Source organism: Oncorhynchus tshawytscha, linkage group LG16 (assembly GCF_018296145.1).
Source record: "Oncorhynchus tshawytscha isolate Ot180627B linkage group LG16, Otsh_v2.0, whole genome shotgun sequence".
Lineage (NCBI taxonomy): Eukaryota > Metazoa > Chordata > Actinopteri > Salmoniformes > Salmonidae > Oncorhynchus > Oncorhynchus tshawytscha.
This window is the reverse complement of record NC_056444.1, coordinates 86,202,033-86,220,977: the sequence shown is the minus strand read 5'-3', so window position 1 is coordinate 86,220,977 and position 18,945 is coordinate 86,202,033. Positions and strand designations below refer to the sequence as shown.

At 44.2% G+C, this 18,945-nt stretch overlaps 1 protein-coding gene across 2 annotated transcripts in view; it reads right to left on the bottom strand.

Moving 5' to 3' along the window:
• The window catches only part of fgd1 (FYVE, RhoGEF and PH domain containing 1), a 124,811-nt gene that overhangs the window by 629 nt on the left and 105,237 nt on the right, over positions 1-18,945 (bottom strand). For both annotated transcript variants that reach the window (XM_042299830.1, XM_042299831.1), the window contains exons 12-16: positions 15,325-15,355; positions 14,659-14,760; positions 9,756-9,884; positions 9,013-9,171; positions 4,967-5,113 (exon numbers count right to left, since the gene is read on the bottom strand). In XM_042299830.1, coding sequence (XP_042155764.1) covers positions 4,967-5,113; positions 9,013-9,171; positions 9,756-9,884; positions 14,659-14,760; positions 15,325-15,355 — 568 coding nt within the window. The remainder of the gene's footprint in view (positions 1-4,966; positions 5,114-9,012; positions 9,172-9,755; positions 9,885-14,658; positions 14,761-15,324; positions 15,356-18,945) is intronic.

Below are 18,945 nucleotides of genomic sequence, written 5' to 3'. Positions count from 1 at the left end.
AGGACAGGTAGACAGAGAGAGAACAGAGCGAGAGGACAGAGAGAGAGGACAAAGAGAGAGGAGAGGCCAGACAGAGAGGACAGGTAGACAGAGAGAGAACAGAGCGAGAGGACAGAGAGAGAGGACAGACAGAGCGAGAGGACAGAGAGAGAGGACAGGGCAGACAGAGAGGACAAAGAGAGAGGACAGACAGTCAGAGAGGACAAAGAGAGAGGTCAGAGAGAGAACAGAGCAAGAGGATGGTAAGAGAGGGCAGAGAGAGAGAGGACAGGGCAGACAGAGAGGACAAAGAGAGAGGACGGGACAGACAGAGAGGACAGAGAGAGAGGACAGACAGACAGAGAGGACAGAAAGAGAGGACAAAGAGAGGGAAGGACAGACAGAGAGGACAAAGAGAGAGGACAGAGAGGACAGAGAGAGCGGACAGACAGAGAGGACAGAGAGAGAGGACAGGACAGACAGAGAGGACAGAGAGAGAGAACAGAGCGAGAGGACAGAGAGAGTGAACAGAGCGAGAGGATAGAGAGAGAGAACAGAGCGAGAGGACAGAAAGAGAGGACAGAAAGAGAGAGGACAGAGAGAGAGGACAGAAAGAGAGAGGACAGAGAGAGAGGACAGAAAGAGAGAGGACAGAGATGACAGACAGAGATGACAGAGAGAGAGACAGAGATGACAGAGAGAGAGAGAGGACAGAGATGACAGAGAGAGATGACAGAGAGAGAGAGAGGACAGAGATGACAGAGAGAGAGAGAGAGAGAGAGATGACAGAGATAGGACAGACAGAGATGACAGAGAGAGAGAGAGAGGACAGAGATGACAGACAGAGATGACAGAGAGAGAGAGAGGACAGAGAGGACAGAGAGAGAGAGGACAGAGAGAGAGAGAGGACAGACAGAGAGGACAGACAGAGAGGACAGACAGAGAGGACAGACAGAGAGGGACAGACAGAGAGGACAGACAGAGAGGACAGACAGAGATGACAGACAGAGAGGACAGACAGAGAGGACAGACAGAGAGGACAGACAGAGAGGACAGACAGAGATGACAGACAGAGAGGACAGACAGAGAGGACAGACAGAGAGGACAGAGAGAGGACAGACAGAGAGGACAGACAGAGAGGACAGACAGAGAGAGGACAGACAGAGAGGACAGACAGAGAGAGGACAGACAGAGAGGACAGACAGAGAGGACAGACAGAGAGGACAGACAGAGAGGACAGACAGAGAGGACAGACAGAGAGGACAGACAGAGAGAGGACAGACAGAGAGAGGACAGACAGAGAGGACAGACAGAGAGGGCAGACAGAGAGAGGACAGACAGAGAGGACAGACAGAGAGGACAGACAGAGATGACAGACAGAGAGGACAGACAGAGAACAGACAGAGAGAGGACAGACAGAGAGAGGACAGACAGAGAGAGGACAGACAGAGAGGACAGACAGAGAGGACAGACAGAGAGGACAGACAGAGATGACAGACAGAGAGGACAGACAGAGAGGACAGACAGAGAGGACAGACAGAGATGACAGACAGAGATGACAGACAGAGAGGACAGACAGAGAGGACAGACAGAGAGGACAGACAGAGAGAGGACAGACAGAGAGGACAGACAGAGAGGACAGACAGAGAGGACAGACAGAGAGAGGACAGACAGAGAGGACAGACAGAGAGGACAGACTTGGGTGAATGTTCCAAATCCAAAGTACATTGCTGTTTTTTAAACGCTTTCTCCTTTTGTTGTGTTGTTTAAAGTAATTGAAGTCTGTGTAACTATATTATGTAATAACATGTGTAATAACAGTCTACTATGGGTGTAATAACAGTCTACTATGGGTGTAATAACAGTCTATTAGGGGTGTAATAACATGTGTAATAACAGTCTACTATGGGTGTAATAACAGTATAATAACAGTCTATTAGGGGTGTAATAACATGTATAATAACAGTCTATTAGGGGTGTAATAACAGTCTAATAGGGGTGTAATAACAGTATAATAACAGTCTAATAGGGGTGTAATAACAGTCTAATAGGGGTGTAATAACAGTCTAATAGGGGTGTAATAACAGTATAATAACAGTCTACTATGGGTGTAATAACAGTATAATAACAGTCTAATAGGGGTGTAATAACAGTCTAATAACAGTCTAATAGGGGTGTAATAACAGTATAATAACAGTCTAATAGGGGTGTAATAACAGTCTAATAGGGGTGTAATAACAGTATAATAACAGTCTAATAGGGGTGTAATAACAGTATAATAACAGTCTAATAGGGGTGTAATAACAGTCTAATAGGGGTGTAATAACAGTATAATAACAGTCTACTATGGGTGTAATAACAGTATAATAACAGTCTAATAGGGGTGTAATAACAGTCTAATAACAGTCTAATAGGGGTGTAATAACAGTATAATAACAGTCTAATAGGGGTGTGTTATAACAGTCTAATAGGGGTGTAATAACAGTATAATAACAGTCTTATAGGGGTGTAATAACAGTATAATAACAGTCTAATAGGGGTGTAATAACAGTCTAATAGGGGTGTAATAACAGTATAATAACAGTCTAATAGGGGTGTAATAACAGTATAATAACAGTCTAATAGGGGTGTAATAACAGTCTAATAGGGGTGTAATAACAGTATAATAACAGTCTAATAGGGGTGTAATAACAGTCTAATGGGGGTGTAATAACAGTATAATAACAGTCTAATAGGGGTGTAATAACAGTCTAATAGGGGAGTAATAACAGTCTAATAGGGGTGTAATAACAGTCTAATAGGGGTGTAGTAACATGTACAATAACAGTCTATTAGGGGTGTAATATCAGTGTAATAACAGTCTAATAGGGGTGTAATAACAGTATAATAACAGTCTAATAGGGGTGTAATAACAGTATAATAACAGTCTAATAGGGGTGTAATAACAGTCTAATAGGGGTGTAATAACAGTCTAATAACAGTCTAATAGGGGTGTAATAACAGTATAATAACAGTCTAATAGGGGTGTAATAACAGTATAATAACAGTCTAATAGGGGTGTAATAACAGTATAATAACAGTCTAATAGGGGTGTAATATCAGTGTAATAACAGTCTAATAGGGGTGTAATATCAGTGTAATAACAGTCTAATAGGGGTGTAATAACAGTATAATAACAGTCTAATAGGGGTGTAATAACAGTCTAATAACAGTCTATTAGGGGTGTAATAACAGTATAATAACAGTCTATTAGGGGTGTAATAACAGTATAATAACAGTCTAATAGGGGTGTAATATCAGTGTAATAACAGTCTAATAGGGGTGTAATAACAGTATAATAACAGTCTAATAGGGGTGTAATAACAGTATAATAACAGTCTAATAGGGGTGTAATAACAGTCTAATAGGGGTGTAATAACAGTCTAATAACAGTCTATTAGGGGTGTAATAACAGTATAATAACAGTCTAATAGGGGTGTAATAACAGTATAATAACAGTCTAATAGGGGTGTAATAACAGTCTAATAGGGGTGTAATAACAGTCTAATAAGGGTGTAACAACATGTATAATAACAGTCTAATAGGGGTGTAGTAACATGTACAATAACAGTCTATTAGGGGTGTAATAACAGTCTAATAGGGGTGTAATAACAGTCTAATAGGGGTGTAGTAACATGTATATTAACAGTCTAATAGGGGTGTAATAACATGTAAAATAACAGTCTAATAGGGGTGTAATAACAGTATAATAACAGTCTAATAGGGGTGTAATAACAGTCTAATAGGGGTGTAATAACAGTCTAATGGGGGTGTAACAACATGTATAATAACAGTCTAATAGGGGTGTAATAACAGTCTAATAGGGGTGTAATAACAGTCTAATAGGGGTGTAATAACAGTATAATAACAGTCTAATAGGGGTGTAATAACAGTCTAATAACAGTCTAATAGGGGTGTAATAACAGTATAATAACAGTCTATTAGGGGTGTAACAACATGTATAATAACAGGTTAATAGGGGTGTTATAACAGGTGAATAGGGGTGTAATAACAGGTTAATAGGGGTGTAATAACAGGTTAATAGGGGTGTAATAACAGGTTAATAGGGGTGTAATAACAGGTTAATAGGGGTGTAATAACAGGTTACTAGGGGGTGTAATAACAGGTTAATAGGGGTGTAATAACAGGTAAATAGGGGTGTAATAACAGGTTAATAGGGGTGTAATAACAGGTTAATAGGGGTGTAATAACAGGTTAATAGGGGTGTAATAACAGGTTAATAGGGGGTGTAATAACAGGTTAATAGGGGTGTAATAACAGGTTAATAGGGGTGTAATAACAGTCTAATAGTATGTAATAACAGGTTAATAGGGGCTAATAACAGGTTACTAGGGGGTGTTATAACAGGTTAATAGGAGTGTCATAACAGGTTAATAGGGGTGTAATAACAGGTTAATAGGGGTGTTATAACAGGTTAATAGGGGTGTAATAGCAGGTTAATAGGGGTGTTATAACAGGTTAATAGGGGTGTTATAACAGGTTAATAGGGGTGTTATAACAGGTTAATAGGGGTGTTATAACAGGTTAATAGGGGTGTTATAACAGGTTAATAGGGGTGTAATAACAGTCTAATAGTATGTAATAACAGGTTAATAGGGGCTAATAACAGGTTAATAGGGGCGTAATAACAGGTTAATAGGGGTGTAATAACAGTCTAATAGTATGTAATAACAGGTTAATAGGGGCTAATAACAGGTTACTAGGGGGTGTTATAACAGGTTAATAGGGGGTGTTATAACAGGTTAATAGGGGTGTAATAACAGGTTAATAGGGGTGTAATAACAGGTTAATAGGGGTGTTATAACAGGTTAATAGGGGTGTTATAACAGGTTAATAGGGGTGTTATAACAGGTTAATAGGGGTGTAATAACAGGTTAATAGGGGTGTTATAACAGGATAATAGGGGTGTAATAACAGGTCATCTCACCTGAGGAGCACCGTATATGTACAGCACCAGTGGTTCATTCTCTGGGATGACAAACCAGGCTTTCTGCCAGCCTCTGCCTGCTCCCTTCTCCATGTGGTGGAGGAAGCTACACATCACACTGTTCTCTGCTGCCACCGACGCCTGTTTCTGTAGACCACACACACACACACACACTGCGTTAGAGACCACTCTCCGTTAATGTTGTGCTGCTTGGTCTTATTTTCCACAAGCGTAGTGTTTTATCCCTGACAAAAGGCCCGGACTCTAGAATACTGTTCTATTTCATATATTTCTATCCTCTTGTCTTCCCTTGTTCTTTTTAAGTACAATTTTAAAAAATGTGGAAAGTATTTGACATAAATGCATTTGACCATGGGCCTACAGTCAGGACCTCCAGCACATCAAATAAAATAACATTTTACTAGTCACATGCGCCGAATACAACAGGTGTAGACCTTACAGTGAAATGCTTACTTACGAGCCCTTTACGAGCCCCTTACGAGCCCCTTTACGAGCCCCCTTGCGAGCCCCTTTACGAGCCCCTTACGAGCCCCTTACGAGCCCTTTACGAGCCCCCTTACGAGCCCCTTACGAGCCCTTTACGAGCCCCTTACGAGCCCCTTACGAGCCCCTTACGAGCCCCTTACGAGCCCCTTACAAACCCCAACAATGCAGTTTAAAAAAAAAATATGGCTAAGAATTAAGAATAAGAAAAAAAAGTAATTAAAGACCAGCAGTAAAATAACAATAGCGAGAGTATATACAGGGAGGTACCGGTACAGAGTCAATGTGCGGGGGGCACCGGTTAGTTGAGGTAATATGTACAAGGAAGAGTTATTAAAGTGACTATGTATAGATGATAACAACAGAGAGTAGCAGTGGTGTAAAAGAGGGGGGGATGCAAATAGTCTGGGTAGCCATTTGTCTAGGTGTTCAGGAGTTTTATGGCTTGGGGGTAGAAGCTGTTTAGAAGCCTCTTGGACCCAGACTTGGCACTCCGGTACCATTTGCCGTGTGGTAGCAGAGAGAACAGTCTATGACTAGGGTGTCTGGAGTTTTTTTTAGGGCCTTCCCCTGACACCGTCTGGTATAGAGCTCCTGGGTTGCAGGAAGCTTGGTGGCCCTACTGGGCGGAGGCTGAGCAGTTGCCATACCAGGCAGTGACGCAACCAGTCACGGTGCTCTTGATGGTGCAGCTGTAGAACCTTTTGAGGATCTGAGGACCCATGCCAAATCTTTTCAGTCTCCTGAGGGGGAATAGGTTTTGTCGTGCCCTCTTCACGACTGTCATGGTGTGCTTGGACCATGATAGTTTGTTGGTGATGTGGACACCAAGGAATTTGAAGATCTCAACCTGCTCCACTGCAGCCCTGTCGATGAGAATAAGGGTGTGCTCGGTCCTATTTTTCTTGTAGTCCACAATCTTCTCCTTTGTATTGATCACATTGAGGGAGAGGTTGTTGTCCTGGCACCACACGGCCAGGTCTCTGACCTCCTCCCGATAGGCTGTCTCGTCGTTGTCGGTGATCAGACCTACTTAATAATGGTGTTGGAGTCGTGCCTGGCCGTGCAGTCATGAGTGAACAGGGAGTACAGGAAGGGACTAAGCACACACCCCTGAGGGGTCCCAGTGTTGAGGATCAGTGTGGTGGATGTGTTGTTACCTACCCTTACCACCTGGGGGCGGCCCTCCAGGAAGTCCAGAATCCAGTTGCAGAGGAAGGTGTTTAGTCCCAGGGTCATTAGCTTAGTGATGAGCTTTGAGGGCACTATTGTATTGAACACTGAGCTGTAGTCAATGATTAGCATTCTCACATAGGTGTTCCTTTTGTCGAGGTGGGAAAGGGCAGTGTGGAGTGCAATAGAGATCGCATCATCTGTGGATTTGTTGGGGCGTTATGCAAATTGGTGTGGGTCTATGGTTTCTGGAATAATGGTGTTGCTGTGAGCCATTATCAGCCTTTCAAAGCACTTCATGGCTACAGACGTGAGTGCTACGGGTCAGTAGTCATTTAGGCAGGTTACCTTAGTGTTCTTGGGCACAGGCACTATGGTGGTCTGCTTAAAACATGTTGGTATTAGACTCGGACAGGGAGAGGTTGAAAATGTCAGTTAAGACACTTGCCAGATGGTCAGCGCATGCTCACAGTACACCTCCTGGTAATCCGTCTGGCCCTTCGGCATTGTGAATGCTGACCTGTCTTACTCACATCGGCTGCGGAGAGCGTGATCACACAGTCTCCTGGAACAGCTGGTGCTCTCATGCATGTTTCAGTGTTATTTTTCTTGAAGCGAGCATAGAGGTAGTTTAGCTCGTCTCGAAGGCTTGTGTCACTGGGCAGCTCTCGGCTGTGCTTCCCTTTGTGGTCTGTAATGGTTTGCAAGCCCTGCCACATCAGACGAGCGTCAGAGCCGGTGTAGTACGATTCGATCTTAGTCCTGTATTGACGTTTTGCTTGTTTGATGGGTCGTCTGAGGGCATAGCGGGATTTCTTATAAGCTTACGGGTTAGAGTCCCGCTCCTTGAAAACGGCTGCTCTACCCTTTAGCTCAATGCGGATGTTGCCTGTAATCCATGGCTTCTGGTTGGGGTATGTACGTACGGTCACCGTGGGGACGACGTCATCGATGCACTTATTGACGAAGCCAATGACTAATGTGGTGTACTCCTCAATGCCATCGGAGGAATCCCGGAACATATTTCAGTCTGTGCTAGCAAAACAGTCCTGTAGCATAGCATCTACTTCATCTGACCACTTTTTTTTATTGATCTAGTCACTGGTGCTTCCTGCTTTAATGGAGGGTGAGGGAGAGTTTTGTATGTGTGTGTGGAGTAAAGGTGGTCCAGAGGTTTTTTTCTCTCTGGTTGCACATTTAACATGTTGATAGAAATTAGGTAAAACAGATTTAAGTTTCCCTGCATTAAAGTCCCCGGCCACTAGGAGCGCCGCCTCTGGGTGGGCATTTTCTTGTTTGCTTATGGCGGAATACAGCTCATTCAATGCTGTCTTAGTGCCTCTGACTGTGGTGGTATGTAAACAGCTACGAAAAATACAGATGAAAACTCTCTAGGTTGATAGTGTGGTCTACAGCTTATCATGAGATACTCTACCTCAGGCGAGCAAAACCTTGAGACTTCCTTAGATATCGTGCACCAGCTGTTATTTACAAAAATACATAGACCGCTGCCCCTTGTCTTACCAGACGCCGCTGTTCTATCCTGCCGGTACAGCGTATAACCAGCCAGCTGTATGCTGATAGTGTCGTCGTTCAGCCACAACTCCGTGAAGCATAAGATATTACAGTTTTGAATGTCCCGTTGGTAGTTTAATCTTGAGTGTAGGTCATCAATTTTATCCTCCAAAGATTGCAAGTTTGCGAGCAGAATGGAAAGAAGTCTACAAATTAGCCTACGATCGCCTACGAATTCTCAGAAGACAGCCTGCCCTCTTGCCCCTTTTTCTCAGCCTCCTCTTCACGCAAATCACGGGGATCTGGGCCTGTTCCTGAGAAAGCAGTATATCGTTCGCGTCGGCCTCGTCAAGACTCAGTAAAGGAAAAAGGATTCTGCCAGTCCGTGGTGAGTCATCACAGTCCTGATGTCCAGAAGTTATTTTCGGTCATAAGAGACGGTAGCGGCAACATTATGTACAAAATAAGTTGAAAAAATAAGTTACAATCCACGCAAATAAACAAATTAAAAGCACAATTGGTTGGCTTCTTCTCCGCCGCCATTTAAGTATCTAATGTATAAATATGTATTTAACCTCTATTATCACCTGCTAGCTGATCCCATCGACTTACAGTCTTTGTACTAACGCTAGTTAGCATTGGGTCGCTACTTAGCATTGGGTCGCTAGTTAGCATTGGGTCGCTAGTTAGCATTGGGTCGCTAGTTAGCATTGGGTCGCAAAACTCCCTCTAACTTTCTTCATACTGGAGAAAGATACATGAAAATGGTATCCAAAAGTTAATCTGACCCTGTGGAAGTAGATCAAATCCAGAAGTATCCCTTTTTCTACGGCAGTCAGGATCCTGTTATGTACCTCTAGTATTGACCGTCGTCTGTTTATGCTGCAGGTCAGGCTGGCGGGGGAGGGGGGAACCCCCACTAGGGTTGTGTAGCAGTCGATGCACACCCTGTTAGCCCTGTTGTTGTCGTAGAGCAGACGGGCCCTGAACTCTGAACACTTTCCACACACCACCTGGGATACACAGAGAGCTCAGGTGTAGGAGACAAGAAGCAGTTCACTGACGACAGGCCATTGATGGAAAATTAGGTGCATCCTCTTCAATATCAGAACAAATAGGAACAACTCACTCAATTTTTAAAAAAACTCTTGATTTGACCATACTTTTAAAACTCTTTATTGAGTATTGAGCAAGAGACTCAACCCTAATTTCTCAGCAGTTGACTGGAGACATGGAAGGAGTTCGCTTGTTGGGGGGAGACAACATTTCAACCAATGAGAGTCAAGATACAGCCCAAAACCCAAAACTCTCACTCAATGGTGATCAACATGTTCATCTTAATTTTATTGATATATGAAAACTTTTTTAAATCAAGAGTTTTTAATATTGAGTCGTGTCTTCAGGAGTAGAGCGACTGACTGACATAATCAGGTCACTTGTACATGACATCATGACTTGATTGGAAACGTACGTGTCACATGTACATAACATCAAGATTTGATTGGAGACGTACGTGTCACATGTACATAACATCAAGATTTGATTGGAGACGTACGTGTCACATGTACATAACATCAAGATTTGATTGGAAACATACGTGTCCACAGGCTTTGCAGTGGTGACGTCTCTTGGTGATGGAGTTGAACGGCTCCTGGCACTTCATACACAGAGTCACCTCCTTCTCACGGATCGGAGTGGGGGCACGCTTCCCCAGCTCGGAACAATTCTGAGAGAGAAAGTAGATTGGAAGAGAGACACAGAGAGAGAGAGAGAGGGAATGAGTGAGAGAAGGAGAGACGTATGAGAGAGGGAATGAGTGAGAGAAGGAGAGACGTATGAGAGAGGGAAGGGGTGAGAGGAGGAGAGACGTATGAGAGGGAATGAGTGAGAGAAGGAGAGAAGTGTGAGCGAGGGAATGAGTGAGAGAAGGAGAGAAGTGTGAGAGAGAGACAGAGAGAGAGAAGGAGAGACGTATGAGAGGGAATGAGTGAGAGAAGGAGAGACGTATGAGAGAGGGAATGAGTGAGAGAAGGAGAGACGTATGAGAGAGGGAATGAGTGAGAGAAGGAGAGACGTATGAGAGAGGGAATGAGTGAGAGAAGGAGAGACGTATGAGAGAGGGAATGAGTGAGAGAAGGAGAGAAGTGTGAGCGAGGGAATGAGTGAGAGAAGGAGAAGAGAGACGTATGAGAGAGGGAATGAGTGAGAGAAGGAGAGACGTATGAGAGAGGGAATGAGTGAGAGAAGGAGAGACGTATGAGAGAGGGAATGAGTGAGAGAAGGAGAGAAGATGAGAGAGGGAATGAGTGAGAGAGGAGAAAGTGTGAGAGAGAGAAGAGAGAAGGAGAGACGTATGAGAGAGGGAATGAGTGAGAGAAGGAGAGATGTATGAGAGAGGGAATGAGTGAGAGAAGGAGAGACGTATGAGAGAGGGAATGAGTGAGAGAAGGAGAGAAGTATGAGAGAGGGAATGAGTGAGAGAAGGAGAGAAGTGTGAGAGAGAGACAGAGAGAGAGAAGGAGAGACGTATGAGAGAGGGAATGAGTGAGAGAAGGAGAGACGTATGAGAGAGGGAATGAGTGAGAGAAGGAGAGAAGTGTAAGAGAGAGAGACAGAGAGAGAGAGGGAGAGAAGACACAGCGATAGGATCTCACAGAGGAAGGCATTTCAGCCACAGAAGCTGAAAGGCAGACATGTCATAGTGTTAAGAGAACAAGGTGGAAGAACTATCGGGAATATAGCTTAACTCTTTCACATCTACTCAAGTGCCTAATGGTTAGGGGTTATACTGGGGTTATGGGTTATACTGGGGTTAGGGGTTATACTGGGGTTAGGGGTTATACTGGGGTTATGGGTTATACTGGGGTTAGGGGTTATACTGGGGTTAGGGGTTATACTGGGGTTATAGGCAAGGGGTTATGGGTTATACTGGGGTTATGGGTTATACTGGGGTTATGGGTTATACTGGGGTTAGTGGTTATACCGGGGTTATGGGTTATACTGGGGTTATATGGCAAGGGGTTATGGGTTATACTGGGGTTAGGGGTTATACTGGGGTTATAGGCAAGGGGTTATGGGTTATACTGGGGTTATGGGTTATACTGGGGTTATGGGTTATACTGGGGTTATTATACTGGGGTTATGGGTTATACTGGGGTTAGGGGTTATACTGGGGTTATAGGCAAGGGGTTATGGGTTATACTGGGGTTATAGGCTAGGGGTTATGGGTTATACTGGGGTTATGGGTTATACTGGGGTTATGGGTTATACTGGGGTTATAGGCAAGGGTTATGGGTTATACTGGGGTTAGGGGTTATACTGGGGTTATAGGCAAGGGGTTATGGGTTATACTGGGGTTATGGGTTATACTGGGGTTATGGGTTATACTGGGGTTAGCGGTTATACTGGGGTTATGGGTTATACTGGGGTTAGGGGTTATACTGGGGTTATAGGCAAGGGGTTATGGGTTATACTGGGGTTATAGGCTAGGGGTTATGGGTTATACTGGGGTTATGGGTTATACTGGGGTTATGGGTTATACTGGGGTTAGTGGTTATACCGGGGTTATGGGTTATACTGGGGTTATGGGTTATACTGGGGTTAGGGGTTATACTGGGGTTATAGGCAAGGGGTTATGGTTATACTGGGGTTATGGGTTATACTGGGGTTATGGGTTATACTGGGGTTAGCGGTTATACTGGGGTTATGGGTTATACTGGGGTTAGGGGTTATACTGGGGTTATAGGCAAGGGGTTATGGGTTATACTGGGGTTATAGGCTAGGAGGTTAGTGGTTATACTGGGGTTATGGGTTATACTGGGGTTATGGGTTATACTGGGGTTATAGGCTAGGGGTTAGGGGTTATACTGGGGTTATGGGCTGGGGGTTAGGGGTTATACTGGGGTTATAGGCTAGGGGTTAGTGGTTATACTCGGGTTATGGGTTATACTGGGGTTATAGGCTAGGGGGTTAGGGGTTATACTGGGGTTATGGGCTAGGAGGTTAGGGGTTATACTGGGGTTATGGGTTATACTGGGGTTATAGGCAAGGGGTTATGGGTTATACTGGGGTTATGGGTTATACTGGGGTTATAGGTAAGGGGTTATGTGTTATACTGGGGTTATAGGCTAGGGGGTTCGTGGTTATCCTGGGGTTATGGGTTATACTGGGGTTAAAGGTTATACTGGGGTTATAGGTTATACTGGGGTTATAGGTTATACTGGGGTTATAGGCTAGGGGTTAGTGGTTATACTGGGGTTATAGGCTAGGAGGTTAGTGGTTATACTGGGGTTATAGGCTAGGAGGTTAGTGGTTATACTGGGGTTATAGTTTATACTGGGGTTATAGGTTATACTGGGGTTATAGGCTAGGAGGTTAGTGGTTATACTGGGGTTATGGGTTATACTGGGGTTATAGGCTAGGAGGTTAGTGGTTATACTGGGGTTAAGGGTTATACTGGGGTTATGGGTTATACTGGGGTTATAGGCTAGGGGGTTAGTGGTTATACTGGGGTTATGGGTTATCCTGGGGTTATAGGCTAGGAGGTTAGTGGTTATACTGGGGTTATAGGCTAGGAGGGTAGTGGTTAAACTGGGGTTATGGGTTATACTGGGGTTATAGGCTAGGAGGTTAGTGGTTATACTGGGGTTATGGGTTATCCTGGGGTTATAGGCTAGGAGGTTAGTGGTTATACTGGGGTTATAGGTTATACTGGGGTTATAGGCTAGGAGGTTAGTGGTTATCCTGGGGTTATAGGCTAGGAGGTTAGTGGTTATACTGGGGTTATAGGCTAGGAGGTTAGTGGTTATACTGGGGTTATGGGTTATACTGGGGTTATAAGTTATACTGGGGTTATAGGCTAGGAGGTTAGTGGTTATACTGGGGTTATGGGTTATACTGGGGTTATAAGTTATACTGGGGTTATAGGCTAGGAGGTTAGTGGTTATACTGGGGTTAGGGGTTATACTGGGGTTATAGGCTAGGGGTTAGGGGTTATACTGGGGTTATGGGTTATACTGGGGTTATGGGTTATACTGGGGTTATAGGCAAGGGGTTAGTGGTTATCCTGGGGTTATAGGCTAGGGGTTATTGTTTATACTGGGGTTATGGGTTATACTGGGGTTATAGGCTAGGGGTTAGTGGTTATACTGGGGTTATGGGTTATACTGGGGTTATAGGCTAGGAGGTTAGGGGTTATATTGGGGTTATGGGTTATACTGGGGTTAGGGATTATACTGGGGTTAGGGGTTATACTGGGATTATAGGCTAGGGGTTAGTGGTTATACTGGGGTTAGGGGTTATACTGGGATTATAGGCTAGGGGTTAGTGGTTATACTGGGGTTATAGGCTAGGGGTTAGGGGTTATACTGGGATTATAGGCTAGGGGTTAGGGGTTATACTGGGGTTATAGGCTAGGGGTTAGGGGTTATACTGGGGTTAGGGTTTATACTGGGATTATAGGCTAGGGGTTAGTGGTTATACTGGGGTTAGGGGTTATACTGGGATTATAGGCTAGGGGTTAGTGGTTATACTGGGGTTATGGGTTATACTGGGATTATAGGCTAGGGGTTAGTTGTTATACTGGGGTTATGGGTTATACTGAGGTTAGGGGTTATACTGGGGTTATGGGTTATACTGGGGTTATGGGGCAGGGGTTAGGGGTTATACTGGGGTTAGGGGTTATCCTGGGTTATGGGTTATACTGGGGTTATAGGCTAGGGAGTTAGTGGTTATCCTGGGGTTAGGGGTTATACTGGGGTTATAGGCTAGGGGGTTAGTGGTTATACTGGGGTTAGGGGTTATACTGGGGTTATAGGCTAGGGGTTAGGGGTTATACTGGGGTTAGGGGTTATCCTGGGGTTATAGGCTAGGGAGTTAGTGGTTACCCTGGGGTTAGGGGTTATATTGGGGTTATAGGCTAGGGGTTAGGGGTTATACTGGGGTTATGGGGTTATACTGGGGTTATAGGCTAGGAGGTTAGTGGTTATACTGGGATTATAGGCTAGGGGTTAGGGGTTATACTGGGGTTATGGGGTTATACTGGGATTATAGGCTAAGGGGTTAGTGGTTATACTGGGGTTATGGGTTATACTGGGGTTATAGGCAAGGGGTTATGGGTTATACTGGGGTTATAGGCTAGGGGATTAGTTGTTATCCTGGGGTTAGGGGTTATACTGGGGTCAGATGATAGGGGTTATGTGGGGTTAGAGACTAGGGGTAGGAGGTATGCTGGGTTAGAGACTAGGGGTTAGGTGGTATTCTGGGTTAGATTCTAGGGGTTAAGGGTTATGCTGGTGTTAGATGCTAGGGGTTAAGGGTTATGCTGGTGTTAGATGCTAGGGGTTAAGTGTTATGCTGGTGTTAGATGCTAGGGGTTAAGGGTTATGCTGGTGTTAGATGCTAGGGGTTAAGGGTTATGCTGGGGTTAGATGCTAGGTTTTAATGGTTATGCTGGGGTTAGATGCTAGAGGATAGGGGCTAGGGGTTGTGTTGTATCTTACAGGTGAGTTGGGAGGAGTGTAGTCCTCATCTCGGAGAGAGCAGTTGAGATGGTGGAACGTGGCTAGCGTCTGTTCATGTCTCTGAATGGTGGCCTGGATAGCCTGAGAGAGAGGAGGAACAGACGACATGTTAAATGACAACGCCTCTGCTGGATTGACGTTTTATCTGGTGACACACACACACACACACACACACACACACAGCCCAGGACCAAACCACATAAACACTAAATCTCCCTTCGCCACACCATCGCCGTTCACACCAGATAAAACCAACGTCAGGAAGTGAAGGAGACATGCTCGTTAATATGGATGAATACAGAGTTGTTATGTGGAGAGTGGGAGCTGAAATAATGGGAGCTGAGATAGTGGGAGCTGAGATAGTGGGAGCTGAGATAGTGGGAGCTGAAATAGTCTAAGCTGAAATAGTCTAAGCTGAAATAGTGGGAGCTGAAATAGTGGAAGCTGAAATAGTCTAAGCTGGAATAGTGGGAGCTGAAATAGTGGGAGCTGAAATAGTGGAAGCTGAAATAGTCTAAGCTGGAATAGTGGGAGCTGAAATAGTCTAAGCTGGAATAGTGGGAGCTGAAATAGTGGGAGCTGAAATAGTGGGAGCTGAAATAGTGGGAGCTGAAATAGTCTATGCTGAAATACAGAAGTATTTACCTGGATCCAGTCCTTCTTCTCTTCTTCAGTCCTACACAGAACAACAACAGCGTATTAGGTAGTAACCAAAAGAGTCATGTAGAATCATGTAGTAACAGAAAGAATCATGTAGTAACAGAAAGAGTCGTGTAGAATCATGTAGTAATCAAAAGAGTCATGTAGAATCATGTAGTAACCAAAAGAGTCATGTAGAATCATTTAGTAACAGAAAGAGTCATGTAGAATCATGTAGTAACCAAAAGAGTCATGTAGAATCATGTAGTAACCAAAAGAGTCATGTAGAATCATTTAGTAACAGAAAGAGTCATGTAGAATCATGTAGTAACCAAAAGAGTCATGTAGAATCATGTAGTAACCAAAAGAGTCATGTAGAATCATTTAGTAACAGAAAGAGTCATGTAGAATCATTTAGTAACAGAAAGAGTCATGTAGAATCATGTAGTAACCAAAAGAGTGTTAAACAAAATAAAAAATAGGTTTTATATTTGAGATTCTTCAAAGTAGCCTCCCTTTGCCTTGATGACAGCTTTGCACACTCTTAGCATTCTCTCAACCAGCTTCATAAGGTAGTCACCTGGAACGTATTTCAATTAACAGAAGTGCCTTGTTAAAAGTTAATTTGTGGAATTTATATCCTACTTAATGCGTTTGAGCCAATCAGTTGTGTTGTGACAAGGTAGGGGTGGAATACAGAAGATAGCCCTGTTTGGTAAAAGTCCATATTATGACAAAAACAGCTCAAATAGGCAAAGAGCAACAACAACAGTCCATCATTACTTTATGACATGAAGGTCAGTCAATCTGGAAAACTTTAAGAACTTTGAAAGTTTCTTCAAGTGCCGTCGCAAAAACCATCAAGCACTATGATGAAACTGGCTCTCATGAGGGACACCAATAATAAGAAGAGACTTGCTTGGGCCAAGAAACACGAGCAATGGACATTAGACTGGTGGAAATCTGTCCTTTGGTCTGATGAGTCCAAATTTTAGATTTTTGGTTCCAACCGCCGTGTCTTTGTGAGACGCAGAGTAGGTGAACGGATGATCTCCTCAGGTGTGGTTCCCACCGTGAATTATGAAGGAGGAGGTGTGATGGTGTGGGGGTGCATTGCTGGTGACAATGTCATTGATTTACTTAGAATTCAAGGCACACTTAACCAGCATGGCTACCACAGCATTCTGCAGCGATGCACCATACCATCTGGTTTGCGCTTAGTGGGACAATAATAAGTTTTTCAACAGGACAATGACATGCTCAGCATGTGGGAACTCTTTCAAGTCTGTTGGAAAAGCATTCCTCATTAAACTGGAAGAGAGAATGCCAAGAGTGTGCAAAGCTGTCATCAAGGCAAAGGGTGGCTACTTTGAAGAATCTAAAATCTAAAAATAATTTTTATTTGTTTAACACTTGTTTTGGTTACTACATGATTCCATATGTGTTATTTCATAGTTTTGATGTCTTCACTATTATTATTCAATGTAGAAAATAGTAAAAATAAAGAAAAACCCTTGAATGAGTAGGTGTGTCCAAACTTTTGACTGGTACTATATATTTATATATATATATATATACTTTTTTTCATTGTTGTACATGAAAGACTAAAATCTGTTCCCACGGAAAACAGAGAGACACGTGATCGTATCCAGATGTAAGTAACGTTTTAAATGCTTTTGTTTAGTCAAATACTATATCTGTTTGGGCTACAAATTATTTCTAATTATGTTCCTGGCCGGCGACCATCCGCTCATGAAAAAATAGGCCCGCGGCTGATCCCTGAGCTAGGCTGTAGGGGATGCTGGAGTTAGGGGTTATGCTGGTGTTAGAGACTAGAGGGTAGGGGTTATGCTGGGATTAGAGGCTAGGGGATAGGTGGTAGGCTGGGGTCAGAGGCTAGGGAACGGGTTTAGGGGTTATGTTGGGGTTATAGGCTATGGGGTTGGGGTTATGCTGGGATTAGAGGCTAGGGGATAGGTGGTAGGCTGGGGTCAGAGGCTAGGGAACGGGTTTAGGGGTTATGTTGGGGTTAGAGGGGTTATAGTGATAAGAGGATGGGGTTATTATGATGAGGGTTTATTCTGGGATTAGAGGATAGGGGATAGGTGGGATAGGCCTGGGGTCAGAGGCTAGGATTAAAGAATACTGGGGTATAGGCTTTAGGGGTTATGTTGATTATGGGGGGTTAGAGGGGTTAGGGCTGTTATACTGTGATAAAAGAGGATAGGAGGGGTAGTGGTTATTATGGGGTATGAGGGTAGGTGGTTATAGGCTTATTCTGGGATAAGAGGATAGGCTAGGGGTAAGGGTATGGGGTTATAGCTGGGATAAGGCTAGCCTAGGGGTAGGGGTTATGCTGATTAAAGATTATACTGGGGGATAGGAGGTATAGGCTTATTCTGGGATAAGAGGATAGGGGTATTATGCTGGGATAAGAGGGTATAGGCTATGGGGTAGGGGTTATGCTGGGGTCACAGATTATGCTGGGGTTATAGGCTATGGGGTAGGGGTTATGCTGTGGTTATAGGCTATAGGGGGGATAGGGGTTATGCTGATTAAAGATTATGCTGTGGTTATAGGCTATGGGGTAGGGGTTATGTTGGGGTTATAGGCTATGGGGTAGGCGTTATGCTGGGGTCACAGATTATGCTGGGGTTATAGGCTATGGGGTAAGGGTTATGCTGGGGTTATAGGCTATGGGGTAGGGGTTATGCTGATTAAAGATTATGCTGTGGTTATAGGCTATGGGGTAGGGGTTATGTTGGGGTTATAGGCTATGGGGTAGGGGTTATGCTGGGGTCACAGATTATGCTGGGGTTATAGGCTATGGGGTAAGGGTTATGCTGGGGTTATCTTCTATGGGGTAGGGGTTATGTTGGGGTTATAGGCTATGGGGTTGGGGTTATGCTGGGGTTACAGATTATACTGGGGTTATAGGCTATGGGGTAGGGGGTTATACTGGGGTTATAGGCTATGGGGTAGGGGTTATGCTGGGGTTATAGGCTATGGGGTAGAGGTTATGCTGGGGTTATAGGCTATGGGGTTGGGGTTATGCTGGGGTTACAGATTATACTGGGGTTATAGGCTATGGGGTAGGGGTTATGCTGTGGTTATAGGCTATGGGGTTGGTGTTATGCTGGGGTTACAGATTATGCTGGGGTTACATATTATACTGGGGTTATAGGCTATGGAGTAGGGGTTATGCTGAGGCTACAGATTATGCTGGGGTTGGGGTTATGCTGGGGTTACAGATTATGCTGGGGTAATAGGCTATAGGGTAGAGATTATGCTGGGGTTACAGGTTATACTGGGGTTATAGGCTATGGGGTAGGAGTTATGCTGAGGTTACAGATTATGCTGGGGTTACAGATTATGCTGGGTAATAGGCTATGGGGTAGGGGTTATACTGGGGTAATAGGCTATGGGGTAGGGGTTATGCTGGGGTTATAGGCTATGGGGTAGAGGTTATGCTGGGGTTATAGGCTATGGGTAGAGATTATGCTGGGGTTACAGATTATGCTGGGGTTACAGATTATGCTGGGGTTACAGATTATGCTGGGGTTACAGGTTATACTGGGGTTATATGCTATGGGGTAGGGATAATGCTGGGGTTACAGGTTATACTGG